This window comes from Talpa occidentalis, unplaced genomic scaffold, assembly GCF_014898055.3.
Source record: "Talpa occidentalis isolate TD23 unplaced genomic scaffold, MPIMG_talOcc4v2.1 talOcc4.6, whole genome shotgun sequence".
Lineage (NCBI taxonomy): Eukaryota > Metazoa > Chordata > Mammalia > Eulipotyphla > Talpidae > Talpa > Talpa occidentalis.
The window spans coordinates 21,766,170-21,784,304 of NW_023604972.1; the positions used below are offsets into that span (position 1 = coordinate 21,766,170).

Consider the following 18,135-nt stretch of genomic DNA (forward strand, 5'->3'; position numbering starts at 1 on the left):
GTACGCTTACAAAAAATACACCCACACAGTTGTTTATGCAGAGTATTTTATTTATGTATTTGATATCTGTACAGATATCTCTGTCCTCATATTGATCTTGGTATTCTTACTGAACCACAAAGTTCCTAAAGGATGAGGCCTATGTCTGTTTAGCTCAGTTTGTACACCCTTAGCAGAGCATAAAAAGCAAATGAACATACATCATATTCCAATAATGATAAAACACAAGAGAAAACAATCAAGTCAGCAAGAGACATACAAAAAGGCATATGGAAATACAGACAAAAAATTCTTATTTTAGAAATATGCTATATGTAATTATGAAACCTTTACATTTATAGATGAGATTATACTTATTATAATGATTTTTCTGAAATAAAAAGGGAAAAATTGCAATGAATAATGAAAATAAAAATGCAAAGTCATGGTAACAAATATTTTTGGCTCTTGGACTAAAAAATGACTAGTGAGGGTAAGAAGTAAAAGACTGAAATATCCCATGCTGATTTTCTCTTCATGTTAAAAAAAATGACTTTTGCTCATATTTAGACTGATTAGAAATATTTAGAGATGATTTGAGGGGCCTAAAACCAGCAAGGTAGCTCATTAAAACAAAAGGAACATTAACCAAACCATACTTGTAAGGTTACTTTTAACATGGAAGCATAGGGAAAATCTTCTGAGCATATACACCAAAAAGGCACAAAAGGCCTCATCCACCTTCTAAGTCCAGAGACAAGAAATGGCTTGGAAAAACCTTACTCATTAAGCCAGAAACCTCTAAGTCTCCAAAACACTCTCTGAAAGATTAACAGCTTTAGCCCACTAGTTAGCATAGCAATTTCATGGTTTAAAATATATATATTTAATGACAAGTAAATAAACCAATGATCAGAAAAACTAAAGACTGCCTTTCCCTTTATACTTTATAATGTGTCTAAGGACATTTTGTAAAGTAAAAAGTGTTCAAAACTTAATTTTTGTTTTACAAAAACCAACACCATTAAAATTAACATGATTATCATTCATTCAATCACTGAGGTAACAATATTATAAAAATATGTAAAAAATACTCTAGATTCATAATTACCAGATATGCTAACTCCCATATAGCTAGTATAAACTGGATTATTAAAAAAATAGTTTTGTTTCCTTAAAAACACTTGGTTCATTTGTCACTTCATATCAGATATTTACTATCCTGAATTACCAAAAAAAAAAAATTACAAATAAAAATAGCAATGTTTATACTCTGGGTTTCTTGTTTGGCGGATCCTGAAGACTAAACTTCGGAATTTCACCGGAAGGAGCATATGGAATTCTCTTTGAAGACACCTTTTTGCCAATTGTTTCGATCTAGGGGGAAAAGAAATTTTAGAAAGAAAATATTAACAACTATAACACATAAGGGTAAAAACTTACACAAGTGTACTAAGAGGGAAAATCTAATTAGATATTTTGTGTTTAAAAGCGGAAAACATTTCCCAAGCTGTCTGGGTTGCTTTGAAAGATCTCTGGTTCTTTCTGTGTTTCTTATGTCTCTAAGGTCACTCTATATCCACTTTTGATACTCACATCCAGACACTTGCTCCTGCCATTCCCTGCATCAGAGACCCCCAGAGTAGAGCATAAAAAGCATTTACCACTCTTATTAGTAGCATATATGAAAGCAATTAATGGACCAAATTCCAGTTAACTTACTAGTCTTATGTCCTATCCTAAAAAATTGTGGAAGTTGTAATGGCAGTTTTTAAATAATTCTACATTTCTTTCTTTTCTACAGCATAGGTAAATATACTGTAGAACTGTTATAAATGTCACAAAGAACTTTGTCTTTGTATTAATTGTCCCAGTTAGTGACTATCAATTCTATTTAGTGATTCCATTCCTATTTTTTTAGTCCTTACTAGGAAAGTTAAATTTTACAAGAATTCAAACTTGTTTTAAATATATATTCCTTTACTTATCTTCTCCTTAGATGAGTAAAACAAGAATGGGAGAAAATTTGTCTGGGCCTTGTAAATAATTTTTTTTTTTAAAGATTTATTTATTTATGCATACAAGAGCTGGAGTACAGGCCAGAGATGCAGGGGGTGAGAGGATTCACCAGAGACAGAGTGGGGAACGAACAGGCAGACTGACTGAAATACACTGTTGAGGGGAGCAGTGGGCAAGACAGGAGAGGTCTGCTGCACCATGTGACTAGCTCCCTGGCTGGGGATTGAACTTGTGCTGCAGAGGCTGCAGATTGCTTTATAGTGCTGCTTCTTAACCCCTTGTGCCACCAGGGAGGCCCCCTGGGCTTTGTAAATAATCTTTAAAAATAACATCACAGAGTTTAAGTCATGACTGGAAAATACAGTCATGTTGTTATTAAGGGGGTGGGGGAGGAGATAGTCCCCAAGGACCTTGATGAAGTGTTAACAGACAGCGATGCCATCTGCTTCTTGCTACAAGTGAATCTCCTAGGAGTGAGAAATGGGCACTGAATTCTAAATGAGAAGGCTCTTCAATAAGTCGGTGGTAAGTTAGAGAACCACATCAGATACTTCTTCAAGACGGCAGGTGCAGCGCAGACCCACGCAGCCAGTTCTAAGTATTGTCCCTCTCTTCTCCACTCAGGGATGATGCTCATAGCCATCTCCTGGCATGTTTCTTTGTCCATCCCCACCTTCTCCTGAACCTCCTATCCCATGCTCTCTGCTCTGAGGAAATGAAAAGTAACTCCTTCTTATTAATGCTGTGGGACCACTGGTAGAATTGAAAGAGATGCAACATAAATATACTGCTCTGGGCAGAGGTTTCTTTCAGCTCTCTCGATGTTTCATAATTAATTGGCAAACTTTGAATTAGAGGATTGCCAGTACCAATGAAACACCTGTAATTTTCTTGTTAGCACCTGTATTATTCATTCCCATCTCTTACAGCAGTAGGACAGAGCTGAGCACTCAGAAGGTATAGAATCCCATACCAACATGTCACAACTCTACCATGTTTTATAGGCACAATGTTTCAAAATATTTGTATTGTGACCAAGGAGGTTGATGTGGTGCAGATAGTTCAGCAGAGCAGTATTGTTGGCTCATGGGGTAAAAAAAACATGCTTTCTTACGTGATCTTTATGATATGAGGTAAGGAGGGCACATTTTATCCCTATATGATAGGCAACTGATGACTTCCTGTATATTTCGTAAGGGTGACCAATGCTTTATGAACTCTAAGTGGCAAATTTAAGGTACCAGTAGTTACAAAAATCCCAGAGACTTCCCAGGGACCTGACCCATGGCCATGTTTCTCCAGAGTTATGTCAATGCTAACTGAGAAAATATTAAAGTTCTAAAGCTCAAAGCCACTAAAAAACAAATGACCCAACAAACAAAACCAGTCCAGGCTGTGATTACCTGGAAGCCAATGGTCTGAAGTTCATGATGGAGCCCATCCAGGACACGTCGTCCGTCAAAGATAAAGGCGGGCTTCAGCATTTTTTTATGAATCCGCTCATAATCCAGTTCCTGTAAAGACAGAAGCAAAGGAACAATTAGAACACATACATGAATACATACTCAGTCCCAATTGATATTAGAACACCATTACAATTTCCCTTAATACCATTTCTGTCACCTCACCTTAAACATGTCCCACTCGGTGCAAATAACAACTGCATGGGCACCATCACATGCTTCATATGGATCCTTGGAAATGGTGACAAGTCGGGACACTGTAAGCACAACAGTAAGGGAAAATTGGTGATAGGAAAGGAATTATTTGAAATTACACATTTTAACACTAGGATTGCAGGAAGTGTTGAGGTCTGACAGAGTGGAATGGTTTGGCTGAAGTGTGAGTAAGGTTAATAGCATGGGGTCTGTAGTACCCCTATCTTTGCTCCAGAAAGATCTTCTTTATATCCTTGGGACTTGTTAGGCTATGTTGGAAAACCATTAGACTAACTTTAAGCTGAGCATTTCTAATCAAAGATGATTAAACAATGCCTCAGAATTTTTTCATTTTAGAGAAATGAAGTTGATAAGAGTGCCTAACCAATGATATGAATGATAAAAACTGAGTAATTAAAGGTTTCTGGGGAGCAAGTTTGGGGGCCTGCACTTATGCATGAAACTCAAAGCCTTACCTTGGTTATCCTCTGAAACTCCTGGATGAGAAAGATCCACGACTATTTGTTCCCTTGGTACTTTTGGATCATATATATGGAGGTGTGCACCTTCATCCATCAAATATTTGCTAATATATATACTAGAAGATTCTCTAAAGGAAAAAAAATCAGTATTACTAAGCTTTTAAATGACATATATTCTAATACCTAGAAGGTTTGATATACAGATAAGATTCTATTGTGAGAAAATAGAAGTTATTTTTATTCTTTATTTTTTTTTTAAGATTGATTGATTGATTGATTGATTTATACAAGCACTGGGTATAGTCAGAAGCACGGGAGGGTGTGAGGATTCACCAGAAATAGAGCGGGGAACAGAACAGGCAGAAATACACTGCTGAGAGGAGCAGCAGGCGTGGCAGGAGAGGTCTGCAAGCCACGTGGGACCCTCGCTGGCGGCAGGGGATCGAACTGGCACTGCAGAGGCTGTGGGCAGCTTCGCAGCCCAGCGCTCAACTGCTGTGCCACCAGGGGAGGCCCTATTTTTCTTCTTTATGCTATATACACACATGTATTTCACACACATCCACCAAAAATCCAAATAAAATGAGGAGTTAACACTCTCAAAGGGATTAAAATACTTTAAAGAACAGATACCTTGTATCACCAGTGTCCTTTTTGAATGCAAACCCCAAAATAGCTATCTTCTTATCCGTCACTGTATTAAACAGACTGTCTATAATCCGGGAAGCAAACCTCCGTCTCTGGTAGTCATTCATATCTATGACCTGAAATCATAAGAGTGCAACAATCAGTGAGTGAGGGGCAGTGTGTGCCAGACATTGCTCAGAGTTTTGTGGTGAGTACTACTGTATGGATAAAAGCCTTATGAATAAGGAGACAAAAAGATTGACCAACCTCTTCAGTATTACAGATGTAAAAATTTTTAAAAAGTTACCCTTCCTTAAAGCCATCCCAGTCATTTTCATTTTCATTTCATTTTATTTCATTTCAATTTTCCACACATCAGGCTGAGATGAATGTAAAGATAGGGAGCAAAGCTAAGCTTCAACTGTAAAAGCATTTGAGGGTCTGGCTATAAGGCCAGTCTAAGCAAGGTATATTGAAGACAGTCTTCTCCTTAGCTAATGTCTCAAGAGTGTTGGAAGCGAGGTTATAAGCAATCAAATCCCAAAGTACTCCCCCTTGTAGGCTTAGGTCCATCCCTTCAGTGTGAGTGGAAATTGGATAGTCAACAATGGACAGTTACACCTGCCTCTGGATGGACCATGATACCATGGACATTTGGCACATGAATTAACTGAATGTTATGAGAGTAAAAGTCTCTGATCAGCTAATCTGTGACTCTTCTATGAGTTTATAAACAAGATTTCAGATTGATGATCAGATGAATATAAAAGAATTTTTTTGTTAACAGTCTAAGCTTCTGGGGGACATCACCAAGCCAGAGAGCTTGGGGAATGGGTCAAATGTTTTGGAAAAGCAAAGCTTTACCTGCAGTCCCCCCAATGGACAGCAAGATCAAGTCATCAGGCTAGACTGAGTGAAATGAACTTAAAAGTATGTATTTCCCTTTAAAAAAAAAAGTATATTTACTTATATTCCCACCAGCAGCCGAAGTCTGAAAAATTACAAACTGGGAAAAAATATTTGGGGAAGGTATGTATCCTAGCACAGTTTTCTCATCTGTCAATGGGAGATAGTATTAGATGATATAGGTAAAATTAGTGATGAGGATAACATGAGATTGTACATATGAAAGTATTTAAAAGAGTTCCTGGCACAGCATAAGGATGCAATAAACCTGACACTATTCCCAACTTGGGAAGGGTCTCTAATTTTAGCTCTGTGGATTTCAATGGTACAAAACAAAATTATGGGCAAGCTACTTGAAGGCATTACAAGTTCTTCCTTAACTTTGATTTCATGACTTTCAAGATAGAGAAGAACTACAATTAAGAATAAAAGTTTGCTTTACTCTGGGCTTAAATTTAGTTATAAAATTAGAAGAAACTCTGGTTTAGTAGAAACTTCCATCATAGTTGATTAGTAAAGACAAAAACAAAAACAAAAAACCCAGTAAGTAAACCTAAAATAAATAAACTAAATATAGTAATAGTTGAGATACTGAATAAATAAATCTTACCAAATACTTCCCAAAGGATGACGGGTTTTAATTAAAGATTAATTAAAAGTTGATGACTATAAAGATACCTGCTGCCAATAACGAGCTACTTCAGGCAAATTCAGAGCCTCACAGAGATAGACCAAGTTCAGAACATCTTTTTGAAAGCAGCTCCCACCAAAACCTGAAGAAAAAAATGACATGGCAATATTTTCATTTAAGAACCATATAACTGAATCATGTGACAAATCTATCATAGTAAATCATGCTACAATTTCTGAATAACATTTGAAAGTTGGAAAATTGGTGGGGTTACACATTGTGTGAAATTTGCAAGCAACTAATCAACCCTATACACAATTTTCAAATAATTTTCTAGCTAAAGCTTTATTAGGGATATATTTTCTATTTTTTCCTCATTCATCTAGTATCACTGACCCATCTCTCTTATTCTAGCACAAGGCTGTCAAATGTTTATGGACCAGATATTTTAAATATTTTAAACTTTGTCAGCCACAGTCTGGCACAACTATTCAACTCTGACTTTGTAGCTCAAAAGCAGACATAGACAACCTACTCAGCATATCTATGTTCCCATAAAACTTTATTTTTATTTTTTTTAATATTTTTTTTAAATCTTTTTTTTTTTTTTTATAGAGGCATGTTTTATTTATTTATTTTGTTTGTTTGTTTGTTTTGTTTATACATGCACTGGGTACAGTCAGAAGCGCGGGAGGGTGAGAGAATTCACCAGAGCCAGAGCGGGGAGCAGAGCAGGCAGAAGGACCGAAGTACACTGCTGAGGGGAGCAGCGGGCGGCAGGAGAGGTCTGCGCGCCATATGGGATCCCTCCGCCGGTGGCCGGGGAGCAGCCGGGGATCGAACCGGCGCCGCAGAGGCCGCGGGCAGCTTCGCAACCCAGAGCTCAACCGCTGCGCCACCGGGGAGGCCCTGTTCCCATAAAACTTTATATAAAGCAAGCTGTGGGTCAGGTTTGGCCTGAGGGCTGCAGTTTTCTTATTCTTGATCTAGTGCAGTACATGCTGAGGGTGGGCACAGGTCAGGGTCAGAAATACCTAGCCTTTTATCAATTGTAGGCTTTGATTAAGTTGCAAAAATTTCCCAGATCCTTGATCTTCTCTATAAAGGAAATATTAGCACATTCATAGCAGGTTATAAAAATTACAAACTACTGAGATATAGAATTGCTGGGTGAGAAATTGGTATATAATATGACTTCAATAAAATACCAGCTAATTTTTTTGGGAGGTGCTAAAAAATAGTAGCTAATTTTATTAAAGAGCAGGTAGAATAAAAAAGAAAAAAATAGAAAAGGCCAGAGAAATAAGTAATGTGAAATGGCAAAAGGTCCCAGAAATATAGATAGGGACATCTATGGTCCAATATATATATACAAGACTCTTTTACACTAGCCTTACTAACTTATATGTAAAAATACAGTCAATTCTCCTTATTCTTGATAGTTACATTCTACAAAATTACCATGAACTATGAATTAGCAAATACTGAAATATTGTTGCTTGGCAAAACACAGGATCAAGTTCCAGTGAGCTTCTGGTCACATTTTTGTCAACCAATCGATACCTAATCTTGTTTGATGGGTATTAATGTTTATTTGTTGCATCATTACCATTGAACTCATAGCCCAAAGTACTATAATTCATGCCTGAATGAAGCTTATCTAATGTATATTTTCTCTGTAAGGTACAGCAGAGCCTCTGGCATTTCACAACACTAGGCAGCAGCACCTCAACAGTCTGTGTGAGAGCCATTTTAATCATCAACAAAAAGCACAAAAAAGTGATACATGTGGCATTAACCAGAACACAAAATGACCACTTGTTTATAGGATGAAACAGAAAAGCAAGAGCATCACCTTATTCAACTTCAGCTGGGAATGTAACTGCAGAGTCACTCAAAGTTTTTGCAATTTATGTCTGCCAAAAACCATGAAAGCACCATGATGATTGGTTGTGGGATACAAATAAATTTTAGTGGGGGGCTTTCCTGGTGGCACAAGGGATTAAGTCTCAGCACTATGAAGCTATCTGCAGCCACGCAGCACAAGTTCGATCCCTGGCCAGGGAGCTACCCATATGGTGCAGCAGACCTCTCCTGTCTTGCCCACTGCTCCCCTCAGCAGTTTATTTCAGTAGATTTGCCTGTTCTGCTCCCCACTCTGTCTCTGGTGAATCCTCTCAACCCCCACACCTCTGGCCTACACCCCAGTTCTTATATACATAAATTTTTTTTTAAAAAACTTTTAAATTTAAGTGGGTAGACTAATTCACAAATACATAATCCACAAATGATAAGGATCAACTTTGTTTCACCCTATAACAAACATTGGGAAAAGCAAACAATATGGACTTTTTCCTTATTTACCTCAAGAAGGTGTGACACAAATATTTCCTATGTGGCCTCCAAATGTAGTCTTCCTAAATGCTCTCACTAAATACAAATTTATTCTTCCTAAAACACTGAATTGTTTATCTGACTACTCCGTCAGTAATTATTAAACCATATAAGCAACTATATCAGCAGGAATTTCACTTAGAAAATCCCTGATATGAAGGCTACTTGGATGAAGGCTACTTGTATACATATTTTGAAGCATGAAATTAAACAAGGTTAGAAATCTACTAAATAAACCAATTTTATGTACATAAAAATTTCCATTTACCAACACTGGCTTTCAGAAACTTATTTCCAATTCTCTGGTCCATTCCAATGGCTGTTGCCACCTCTTCTACATCAGCTCCTGTTGCCTCACAGAGGGCACTTATAGAGTTAATGCTGCTGATTCTCTGAGCAAGGAAAGCATTTGCAGCCTGGGGGGAAAAAAAGGAAAAGTACGATGAGCTAAAATACTAATTTTACACATCTAGATAATAATTCACTGAACTAATGCAAATTACTAAAGGAGATATAAAAGTTAGTGATGGACTCAATTTTTTTTTAATATTAAAAGAGCAGGTTTAGGGCCTCCCTGGTGGCGCAAGGGGTTAAGCACAGCACTATGAAGCTATCTGCAGCCTCTGCAGCACGAGTACGATCCCCAACCAGGGAGCTACCCACATGGCGCAACAGACCTCTCCTGACTCGCCTGCTGCTCCCCTCAGCAGTGTATTTCAGTAGATCTGCCTATTCTGTTCCCTGTTCTGTCTCTGGTGAATTCTCTCATTACTGCACCTCTGGCCTGTACCCCAGTTCTTGTATGTACAAATAAATAAATCTTTAAAAAAAAAAAAAGAGCAGGTTTAGGGACTCCCTGGTGGCTCAAGGGGTTAAGATGCAACCTATGAAGCATGTGGCAGCCACTGCAGCACGAGTTCGATTCCCGGCCAGGGAGCAACACTCATGGCACAACAGACCTTCCTGACTCACCCACTGCTCCCCTCAGCAGTGTATTTCAGTCAATCTGCCTGTTCTGTTCCCCATTCTGTCTCTGGTGGATCCTCCCACTCCCCCACGCCTCTGGCCTGTACCCTGGTACTTGTATGCATAAATAAATAAATCTTTTTAAAAAAATAAAAGAGAGCAGGTTTATTATGAAAAGAGAAGGAAGTCAAGGATGCTTGCACAGACACAAGCAGGACACAAGAGTTGCCCCTGAAAGGGATGGGATTGTTAAAAGAGAGGCCTTCACAGGCACAGGGGGCAGCCCTGGGAGGAGAGATGCCTCTGCTGCTTTGTGAAGGGAGAAGGTTGGTGAGGAGAAACACAGCATAGGCACAGGCAGGCAGAAGAGCTCTGCTGATGGACTTAATTGAGGAGGCAATGGATGGGCTGCTAAGAGAACTATTTTAAATTAAAGAAGAAAGATGAGTATGAAGGATAAAAAGAGAAGGAAAAGAGTAATTTAAAAATTACTATTTTAATGTACCCTTCATTTCATTAAAATTTTAGACTTCTCCAGAATATCCTACACCCTGATATTTGATCCTCCTTATAAAAATTATTTTACAATATACAAAAATATTATCTCCAAAAGTCTAGCTTTTATTAATAGTAAGAAAGCTTGTCAAGTTTAAGAGAAATAAACCTTTGGCTTTAAATTTAATGGGAAGGGGGCCTCCCCGGTGGCGCAGCGGTTGAGCGCTGGGTTGCGAAACCGCCCACGACCTCTGTGGCACCAGTTCGATCCCCGGCTGCTCCCCGGCCACCGAAGGAGGGTCCCACATGGCGCGCAGACCTCTCCTGCCGCCCGCTGCTCCCCTCAGCAGTGTACTTCGGTCCTTCTGCCTGTTCTGCTCCCTGCTCTGACTCTGGTGAATTCTCTCACCCTCTTGCACTTCTGACTGTACCCAGTGATTGTATAAATAAATAAATAAAAATAAATAAATCTTTAAAAAAAAAAAAAAAAATTAAAAAAAAAAAAACATTTAAAAAAAAAAATAAAAAATAAATTTAATGGGAAGGGCCTCCCTGGTGGCGCAGGGAAGCTGTCCGCAGCGTCTGCACTGTGGGTTCGATCCTGGCCGGCCAGCGAGTATCCCACATGGCGCAGCAGACCTCTCCTGTCTTGCCCGCTGCTCCCCTCAGCAGTGTATCTCGGTCGTCTGCCTGTTCTGCTTCCCACTCTGTCTTTGGTGAATCCTCTCACCCTCCCGTGCCTCTGGTCTGTACCCCAGCTCTTGTATAAAAATAAATAAATCTTTAAAATAAACAAATAAATAAATTTAATGGAAAGCTGATGCTAGATACCAACCAGTTTGGAAAGTTCTGAAGACCAAGTGTTAGTGGTGAGAATCTTGTCTCTGGGAACCCAGTGCTCATATACAGCACACAGTGCCTGCACAGCCTTCTGACCCTCAGGGGTTTCATCTCCTCCAATCAGTACTCTGTCGGGATTCTTTAAGTCCTTGATGGCTGTTCCTTCTGCTAAGAACTCAGGGTTGGACAGCACCTGGAATCCCAAGGTCAAGGAAAGCTTAAAGCTAGAATGAATGGTGGGCCACTTTAAAGCATCAATATTTATCAATACATAAAAAGAACCAGTCTTACGCTCCTTTTTTTTTAATACCTGTAAATTCAAATTGGGTTTTGTATTTGCATCAAATATTCGACGAATACTTTCTGCTGCCCGCACTGGAACTGTGCTTTTCTCGGTTACAATTTTGTACCCATGGGAATTTTGCACAATGCGTCTAGCACAAGCTTCAATATACTTCAGATCTGCTGCACGGCCTTTGCCCATTCCATAGGTTTTTGTTGGAGTGTTCACCTGATGAAAGGATATGAGATTAATAACAGTGTGTAAGATATAGAGTGATTTCAAGATATCCCCTGGACTATCAACGAACTGGTCAAGTGGGAAGCTAGCAATCATCAGTAGCCCTGATTTAACCCTATTAGTTCCACAGAAATAATACATTATATAATCATCAGAAGCAACAGCTTGAAGCATCTGCAGAAAGCATTCAATACATTTTTGTTGAGAAGCTGCCATATGTATGTTAGATACTAGGACAGGTACGTTCCACGCTAAGACCTAGAGATATAAAGATGAATGAAACAGTTTTTTCCTAAAGGAGTTCATAGTCTGAAATGAGATATAGGTTTTTATTATGTTGGCCTTTAAAGCTAAACTTACACTCCTTTTCTACTCTTATTTACAAACCTATAGTTAGTTTTTTGTTTTTTTTTTTTTTTTTTTTTTAATAGAGGCATGCTTTATTTATTTGTTTGCTGGTTTGTTTGTTTTGTTTATACATGCACTGGGTACAGTCAGAAGCGCGGGAGGGTGAGAGAATTCACCAGAGCCAGAGCGGGGAGCAGAGCAGGCAGAAGGACCGAAGTACACTGCTGAGGGGAGCAGCGGGCGGCAGGAGAAGTCTGCACGCCATGTGGGACCCTCCTCCAGTGGCCGGGGAGCAGCCGGGGATCGAACCGGCGCCGCAGAGGCCGCGGGCAGCTTCGCAACCCAGCGCTCAACCGCTGCGCCACCGGGGAGGCCCCCTATAGTTAGTTTTAAAAAATATTTGCAGCATCACTTAAAAATGCTTTCTTGGCTCATAAAAGCTAAAAATTATCTAGCATCTTTAAGATACAGACTACAATGTAGACAAAGGCTATCAAGCAGAAAGAAAAATAAACCATGAGTTCAGAACCTAAGCATTTAGTTTTGGCTTAACTGTATCAGGTAACCTTGGGAAAGTGTGGTTGCTTTTGTCTCAATGATCTAATTGGAAAGTGAGGCTATCAGTCTCTCTAAAGCCTAACAAATGAGTTTTGTGATGATCTGATAAAAATGAAAGTGTTCTAAGAAAGTTTCCAATTCTATACAGGGATTGGTTTTGAACCAGTGGTAAAATGCATCAATTCTCTTCTCTAGACAAGCTTATAACCTAATGGGATACTAACTAAAGGAATCAAGTCAAAATAAACCAAAACTTGAAACTGACTTGAGGTAAGACAAGTGAGAGAAAACTTGTTTATATGCATGGAACAAATTAGGAAAAGACTTAAATGTGGAAGTCAGGGTGCAATGGAGTACAGAATGGGTAAGGTATGACATGCTGGTTATGGTGATGACAACATGGCTTCTCCTGGGTAAACAGGGGTTCATTATATTACTACTGTCAGCATGTTTTCTATAAGTTTGATATTTTCCATAATGAAAAGTATACTACAAACAAACAAACAAAAATCTTATCCAGAGAATGATGGGAACTAGATGGCAGATCCTGTTATATATAATAATAAGTTGCTCAAACATGCACACAAAGTAGTAGCTTGGAAAGATTCAGGGCAGCTCAGGTTGGATGAGCAGAGAGGCAAGTGGAAAACAAGCTCTTTGTGCCAGCACACCCTGAGGTGGACTCTACTGTTTGAAAATAGATCTTTTTAAAACATTATTTTGACAGAAAATTTCCCTATTCCCATTACAGGTACAAGTTATTCAACAAGATAACTTGTTGATTTTCTCCAAGTATACTCCAAAATATTTTTTTCATTTTCGATGTCTCTACCCTAACTCTCTGCAAACTTAAGTAGGGAATGTGTAGGTGAGTCATAGATGCTGCATCACTTTCTCTGAAGTAATTAAGGAGGCCTAAAAGAGAGACTGAATTCATAACATGGTTTTACCACTGGCTGCATTGCCACTTTTTCCTGGGATTCACATATCCTCACAGTAATGCTTTTGTCTCACCAGTCAAAAAACAACCCCTTATTGAACAATCTGCAATCCTTAATAACATGTATATTCAATTCAACAGCATCTACTCTCTATTTACTCTGTGCTTCTTTTCTTTACCTCATGAGACCTTCTCTTTATTCCATAAGGCCCTAAAGGTCTTGAGTCATATAAGCCACCTAGCTCAGTCACCAACTGGCAACACTACATTGTCGCACAAAATATTTATTTTTGGGCCTCCCTGGTGGCACAGGGGGTTGGGCACAGCGCTGTGGGGCAGTCTGCAGCCTCTGCAGCGCGAGTTCGATCCCCGGCCAGCCAGGGAGCAACCCACATGGTACAGCAGACCTCTCCTGCCTTGCTCACTGCTCCCCTCAGCAGTGTGTTTCAGTTAGTTTGCCTGTTCTGTTCCCCACTCTGTCTCTGGTGAATCCTCTCACCCCCCCATACCTCTGGCCTATACCCCAGCTCTTGTATGCATAAATAAATAAATCTTTTTTAAAAAAAGAAATTTTTTTTAAGATTTATTTTATTTATTTATGCATGCAAGAACTGGGGTGTAGGCCAGAGGTGTGGGGGAGCGGGGATAAAAGGATTTACCAGAGAGAGTGGGGAGCAGAATAGGTGGATCTACTGAAATACACTGCTGAGGGGAGCAGCGGGCAAGACAGGAGAGGTCTGCTGCGCCAGGTGGGTCAGCTCCCTGGCTGGGGATTGAACTCATGCCACTGGAGATAGCTTCATAGCACTGAGACTTTAACCCCTGCGCCACCATAACTCCTGCACCACTAGGGAGGTCCCTATTATAATAGATGGTGATGGGGAAAGCAAGAAATAAGTTATGTTGGTTCAAATATGGGATTACCAGAGTTTAGTCCCAAATGCTGGTTCCATATTTTCATTACACAGGTGCAACAGTTCAGTCATATTATAAGCTAATGGTGTCTGTGGTCAAGCCTGATAACCTAACCAACTTATGAGAAGATCCAACAACTAACTTGAAATGACTTGGAATATGAAGTCATATATGGAATTCATATACAATTCATAATTCCTATATAGGAGATGCCTATAAATTTACAAACTTATTCTCTTTACCTCTATCAACTAGTGGAAACAATAAATAATGAAACAAAGATATACTATAACCACTTGTGCCCACATTACCAGCACTTCCTAATTCTAGATCTCAGACTAGAACTTTCTCTGAATGTATTTGTTCAATGACCTGAAATGACATATTTTACCAGATGATTCTAGGATTTGGTAACGTGTTAGACAAAGTTTATTGACAACCAAAATTCAACTGGACAACTCTCTGCTAAGCAATGCTATAGTTTAATATCAATAGGTTTACTATTAAAATATAATGAAACTTCCATATAGATAAGAATATATTAACATTCACACAACAAAGGAAAGTACTTACAGAAATAAACACAAGGTCAGCTTCTTTAATGGCATCATCAATATTGGTAGAAAAAAATAAGTTTTTTCCTCGGCAGGATTCTACCACTTCTTTTAGTCCTGGCTAAAAAGCAAAAAGGAGTTGTACATGCCAGTCATGTGAAATAAAAACTCAGCAATATAGACTTATATTTGTTAAGGGGGAAGATTATATTATAATTTAAAGGTCTAGACTTGCTCTTAAATAACACTTCTGTAGAAAATTCAAAGGTCATTTTCCAAAGACCATTAAGTGTACATTATGTAACATTTCTAAATAAACCAAACTTACTTTAATTGCCATAACTGAAACAGCAACACATTTTTGTTGTTATTCTGGTAACACTGGTTTACAATACTGTATCAGAAACTCATTTTAATGCTGTGTCATTGCTTACTACATGCCACCTTGATAAGTATTAACTCTAGTATCAACACAATTATCAGAAAATTCAAGGTCTTCTGTAATTTCAAGCAAACATTTGATTTTGCATTATCATTGTGAATGCAGGTTTTTACTCCAAAGAATTCAGACATACAAGTGATAGTGAAATAGTCAATAATTAATCTCTATAGAGTATTTTTTCTAAATCAGTCATTACTATTTTCTTATCATTAAAGTGGTCATCTTACCCAAAGAAATATACAGATTTAATACAATCTCTATCAAAATTTCAATAGTTTTCTCCAAGGAAACAGAGCAAACATTGCTAAAGTTTATATGGAACCACAAATACCCTGACTAGCCAAAGTAATTCAGAGAAAAAGGAAGAACAAAGGCACTAGTTTTCTAAACTTCAAATTATACTACAAAGCAATAATAATCAAAATGGTATGGATTTGGACTAAAAATGGACACTAAGATGAATGGAATAGAATTGAGTGTCCAGATATAAACTCCTTATATGATCAGTTAATTTATGACAAAGGAGTCAAGAACATACAATGAAAAAAGGAAAGTCTCTTCTCTAACTGGTGATGGGAAAATTAGATGACCACATGCAAAAGAATGAAACTAGAATACTATTTAATATACAAAAATTAATTAAAAATGAATAAAAAACTTGGATGTAAGACCAGAAACCATTATATATATATCTATATATATCTATATATATATATAGATATATATAGATATATATATCTCAACTCTTCATGATTTTGTTCTTTCTAGACCTTAGACTATCAAATATACCCTTTCTTTTTTTTTTTAAGATTTATTTATTTATGCATACAAGAGCTGGGGTGCAGGCTGGAGGTAAAGGAGGTAAGAGAATTCACCAGAGACAAAGTGGGGAGCAGAACAGGCAGATGCACTGAAATACACTGCTGAGGGAAGCAGCAGGCGAGACAGGAGAGGTCTGCTGAGCCACATGGGTCACCTACTTGGCTGGGGATAGAACTAGTGCTACAGTGGTTGTGGATATCTTCATAGTGCTGAGACTCAACCCCTTGAGCCACCAGAGAGGCCCCAAATATACACTTTCTTCTTGCACTTTATAATTTCTTTCCCTGTTTACCTGAAGTATTTAGCATGCTCTATTTTTTTAACAACCATAGAAAAAAATATAAAATCACTGTTTCTACCTGTGGCCCTCCCCAGTGACTACCCCCTTTACTTTCTCTAAATTAAACATAAGTCTTGCTCCTTTTATACACTCACTTTCTTCCTCAATCTTCTACCATTTATAATTGTTCTTACAAAAGTTACAATAGCCCTCATATTACCAAATGTAATGAATATGACTCAGTCCTTGTTTCTCCTGTACTTGGCATAGTTGATGGCTTACTCACATACTGATCACTGTGTTAGTAACTCATGATCTCACTTAATGGCACAAATTGTGCACACAAATTATGTACCCAGTCATATAAGCCAGAAACATGGATATCATTCCAGATTACTTCATCTCCTTCATCCTTCTTACATAATTAATAATCACATCCTATCACATTTCCTTCTAACTAAATCTCTAATTAATCTCTAATTAAGGAGGCTGAATACTGAAAAGAATATGTTAAATATTATAATTTCATATCAGTTATCATTTCTCTATCAGTGGCCACGACTTAAATAGTCCCCAATAAGGGCTTCCTGACATGAAAATGTGGTATTTACAATGAAAAATCTATGCCATAGATTTTTTAAAAAGATTTATTTATTTATGCATACAAGAACCGGGCTGTAGGTCAGAGATGTGGGGGTGAGATAGGGAGGGGGCGTTGAGAGGATTCACCAAAGATAGAGTAAGGAGCAGAACAGGCAGATCTATTGAAATGCACTACTGAGGGGAGCAGCAGGTGAGACAGGAGAGTTCTGCTGTACCATGTGGGTCAGCTCCCTGGCGGGAGACTGAACTCATGCTGCAGTGGCTATGGACAGCTTTATAGGTCGCGTCTTAACCCCCTGTGTGACCAGGAAGGCCCCCATTTACAAATTTCTTGAGCAAGTATCCTTAACAACTAAGAAAGACATGAAATTCAGAATCCTAAAGTTTGTCACTAGCTAAAAGAAAAATCACTCTACCTGCTAAAAAGATTCCTTCTAGAATTTTAAATAGCAATGTCATCTTTTTTTAACTCCAAAGTCAGTTGGGTTTTATAAAAAGATTCCATTCCCTTTGTAAGCTACACTAAATAATGAGGAACTAAAACAGCTACGTGTTATCATCATCTAACTTTCTGGCATATACACATTAAAGATGAGATAAAAGAAAACTTTAAAGACCAAATATAACCATTAAATAAAACCAATGCAATTATGTAATTTCAGTGTTCTGAGATCTGTGACATTGCTCCTAATGGGCACAGTGCTAGATAGATTTTCAAACCTCTTTTGTTCAAACATTTAAAGAGATTTAAAGAAGAAAAACTTATTTGTGAAATAAAGTGTGAAACAATAGAAACACTTCTGTCTCTTTGTTTATAAAAGGTAGGTTATTGAGAAAAAATAAGATATGGAAAAGAAGTTATTTTAGATTTTAATCCTCTTAAGCTAACAATATATCCCAAGTAGATTCAGTGTTAATGTAGAACACACGGTTTTAAATTTAAAGCACTGAAGTGTTTGGAAGAAGAGTTTCAGATTTCAAATTGGAACCTGACTGGATAAAAATATGGCCAGGGAACATATCTTGTCAAGTGATTTTTGTTTTCTCCAGGAAAAATGTCTAATTCCAATATATTCTAGACAGCTTTCTTTTTTTGTACTTCAGAATATCCTTTGTTTTTTTGTTTCTAAACAAAATTTTTATTGAAGTAAAACTA

At 38.0% G+C, this 18,135-nt stretch overlaps 1 protein-coding gene across 1 annotated transcript in view; it reads right to left on the minus strand.

The window, feature by feature from the left end:
• UGDH (UDP-glucose 6-dehydrogenase) overlaps positions 1-18,135 on the minus strand; it is a 28,455-nt gene continuing 10,320 nt past the window's right edge. The window contains exons 3-12 of the mRNA XM_037529756.2: positions 14,852-14,953; positions 11,308-11,508; positions 10,993-11,190; positions 8,965-9,112; positions 6,350-6,444; positions 4,772-4,902; positions 4,133-4,266; positions 3,627-3,718; positions 3,402-3,512; positions 1-1,356 (exon numbers count right to left, since the gene is read on the minus strand). Coding sequence (XP_037385653.1) covers positions 1,246-1,356; positions 3,402-3,512; positions 3,627-3,718; positions 4,133-4,266; positions 4,772-4,902; positions 6,350-6,444; positions 8,965-9,112; positions 10,993-11,190; positions 11,308-11,508; positions 14,852-14,953 — 1,323 coding nt within the window. The 3' untranslated portion in view covers positions 1-1,245. The remainder of the gene's footprint in view (positions 1,357-3,401; positions 3,513-3,626; positions 3,719-4,132; positions 4,267-4,771; positions 4,903-6,349; positions 6,445-8,964; positions 9,113-10,992; positions 11,191-11,307; positions 11,509-14,851; positions 14,954-18,135) is intronic.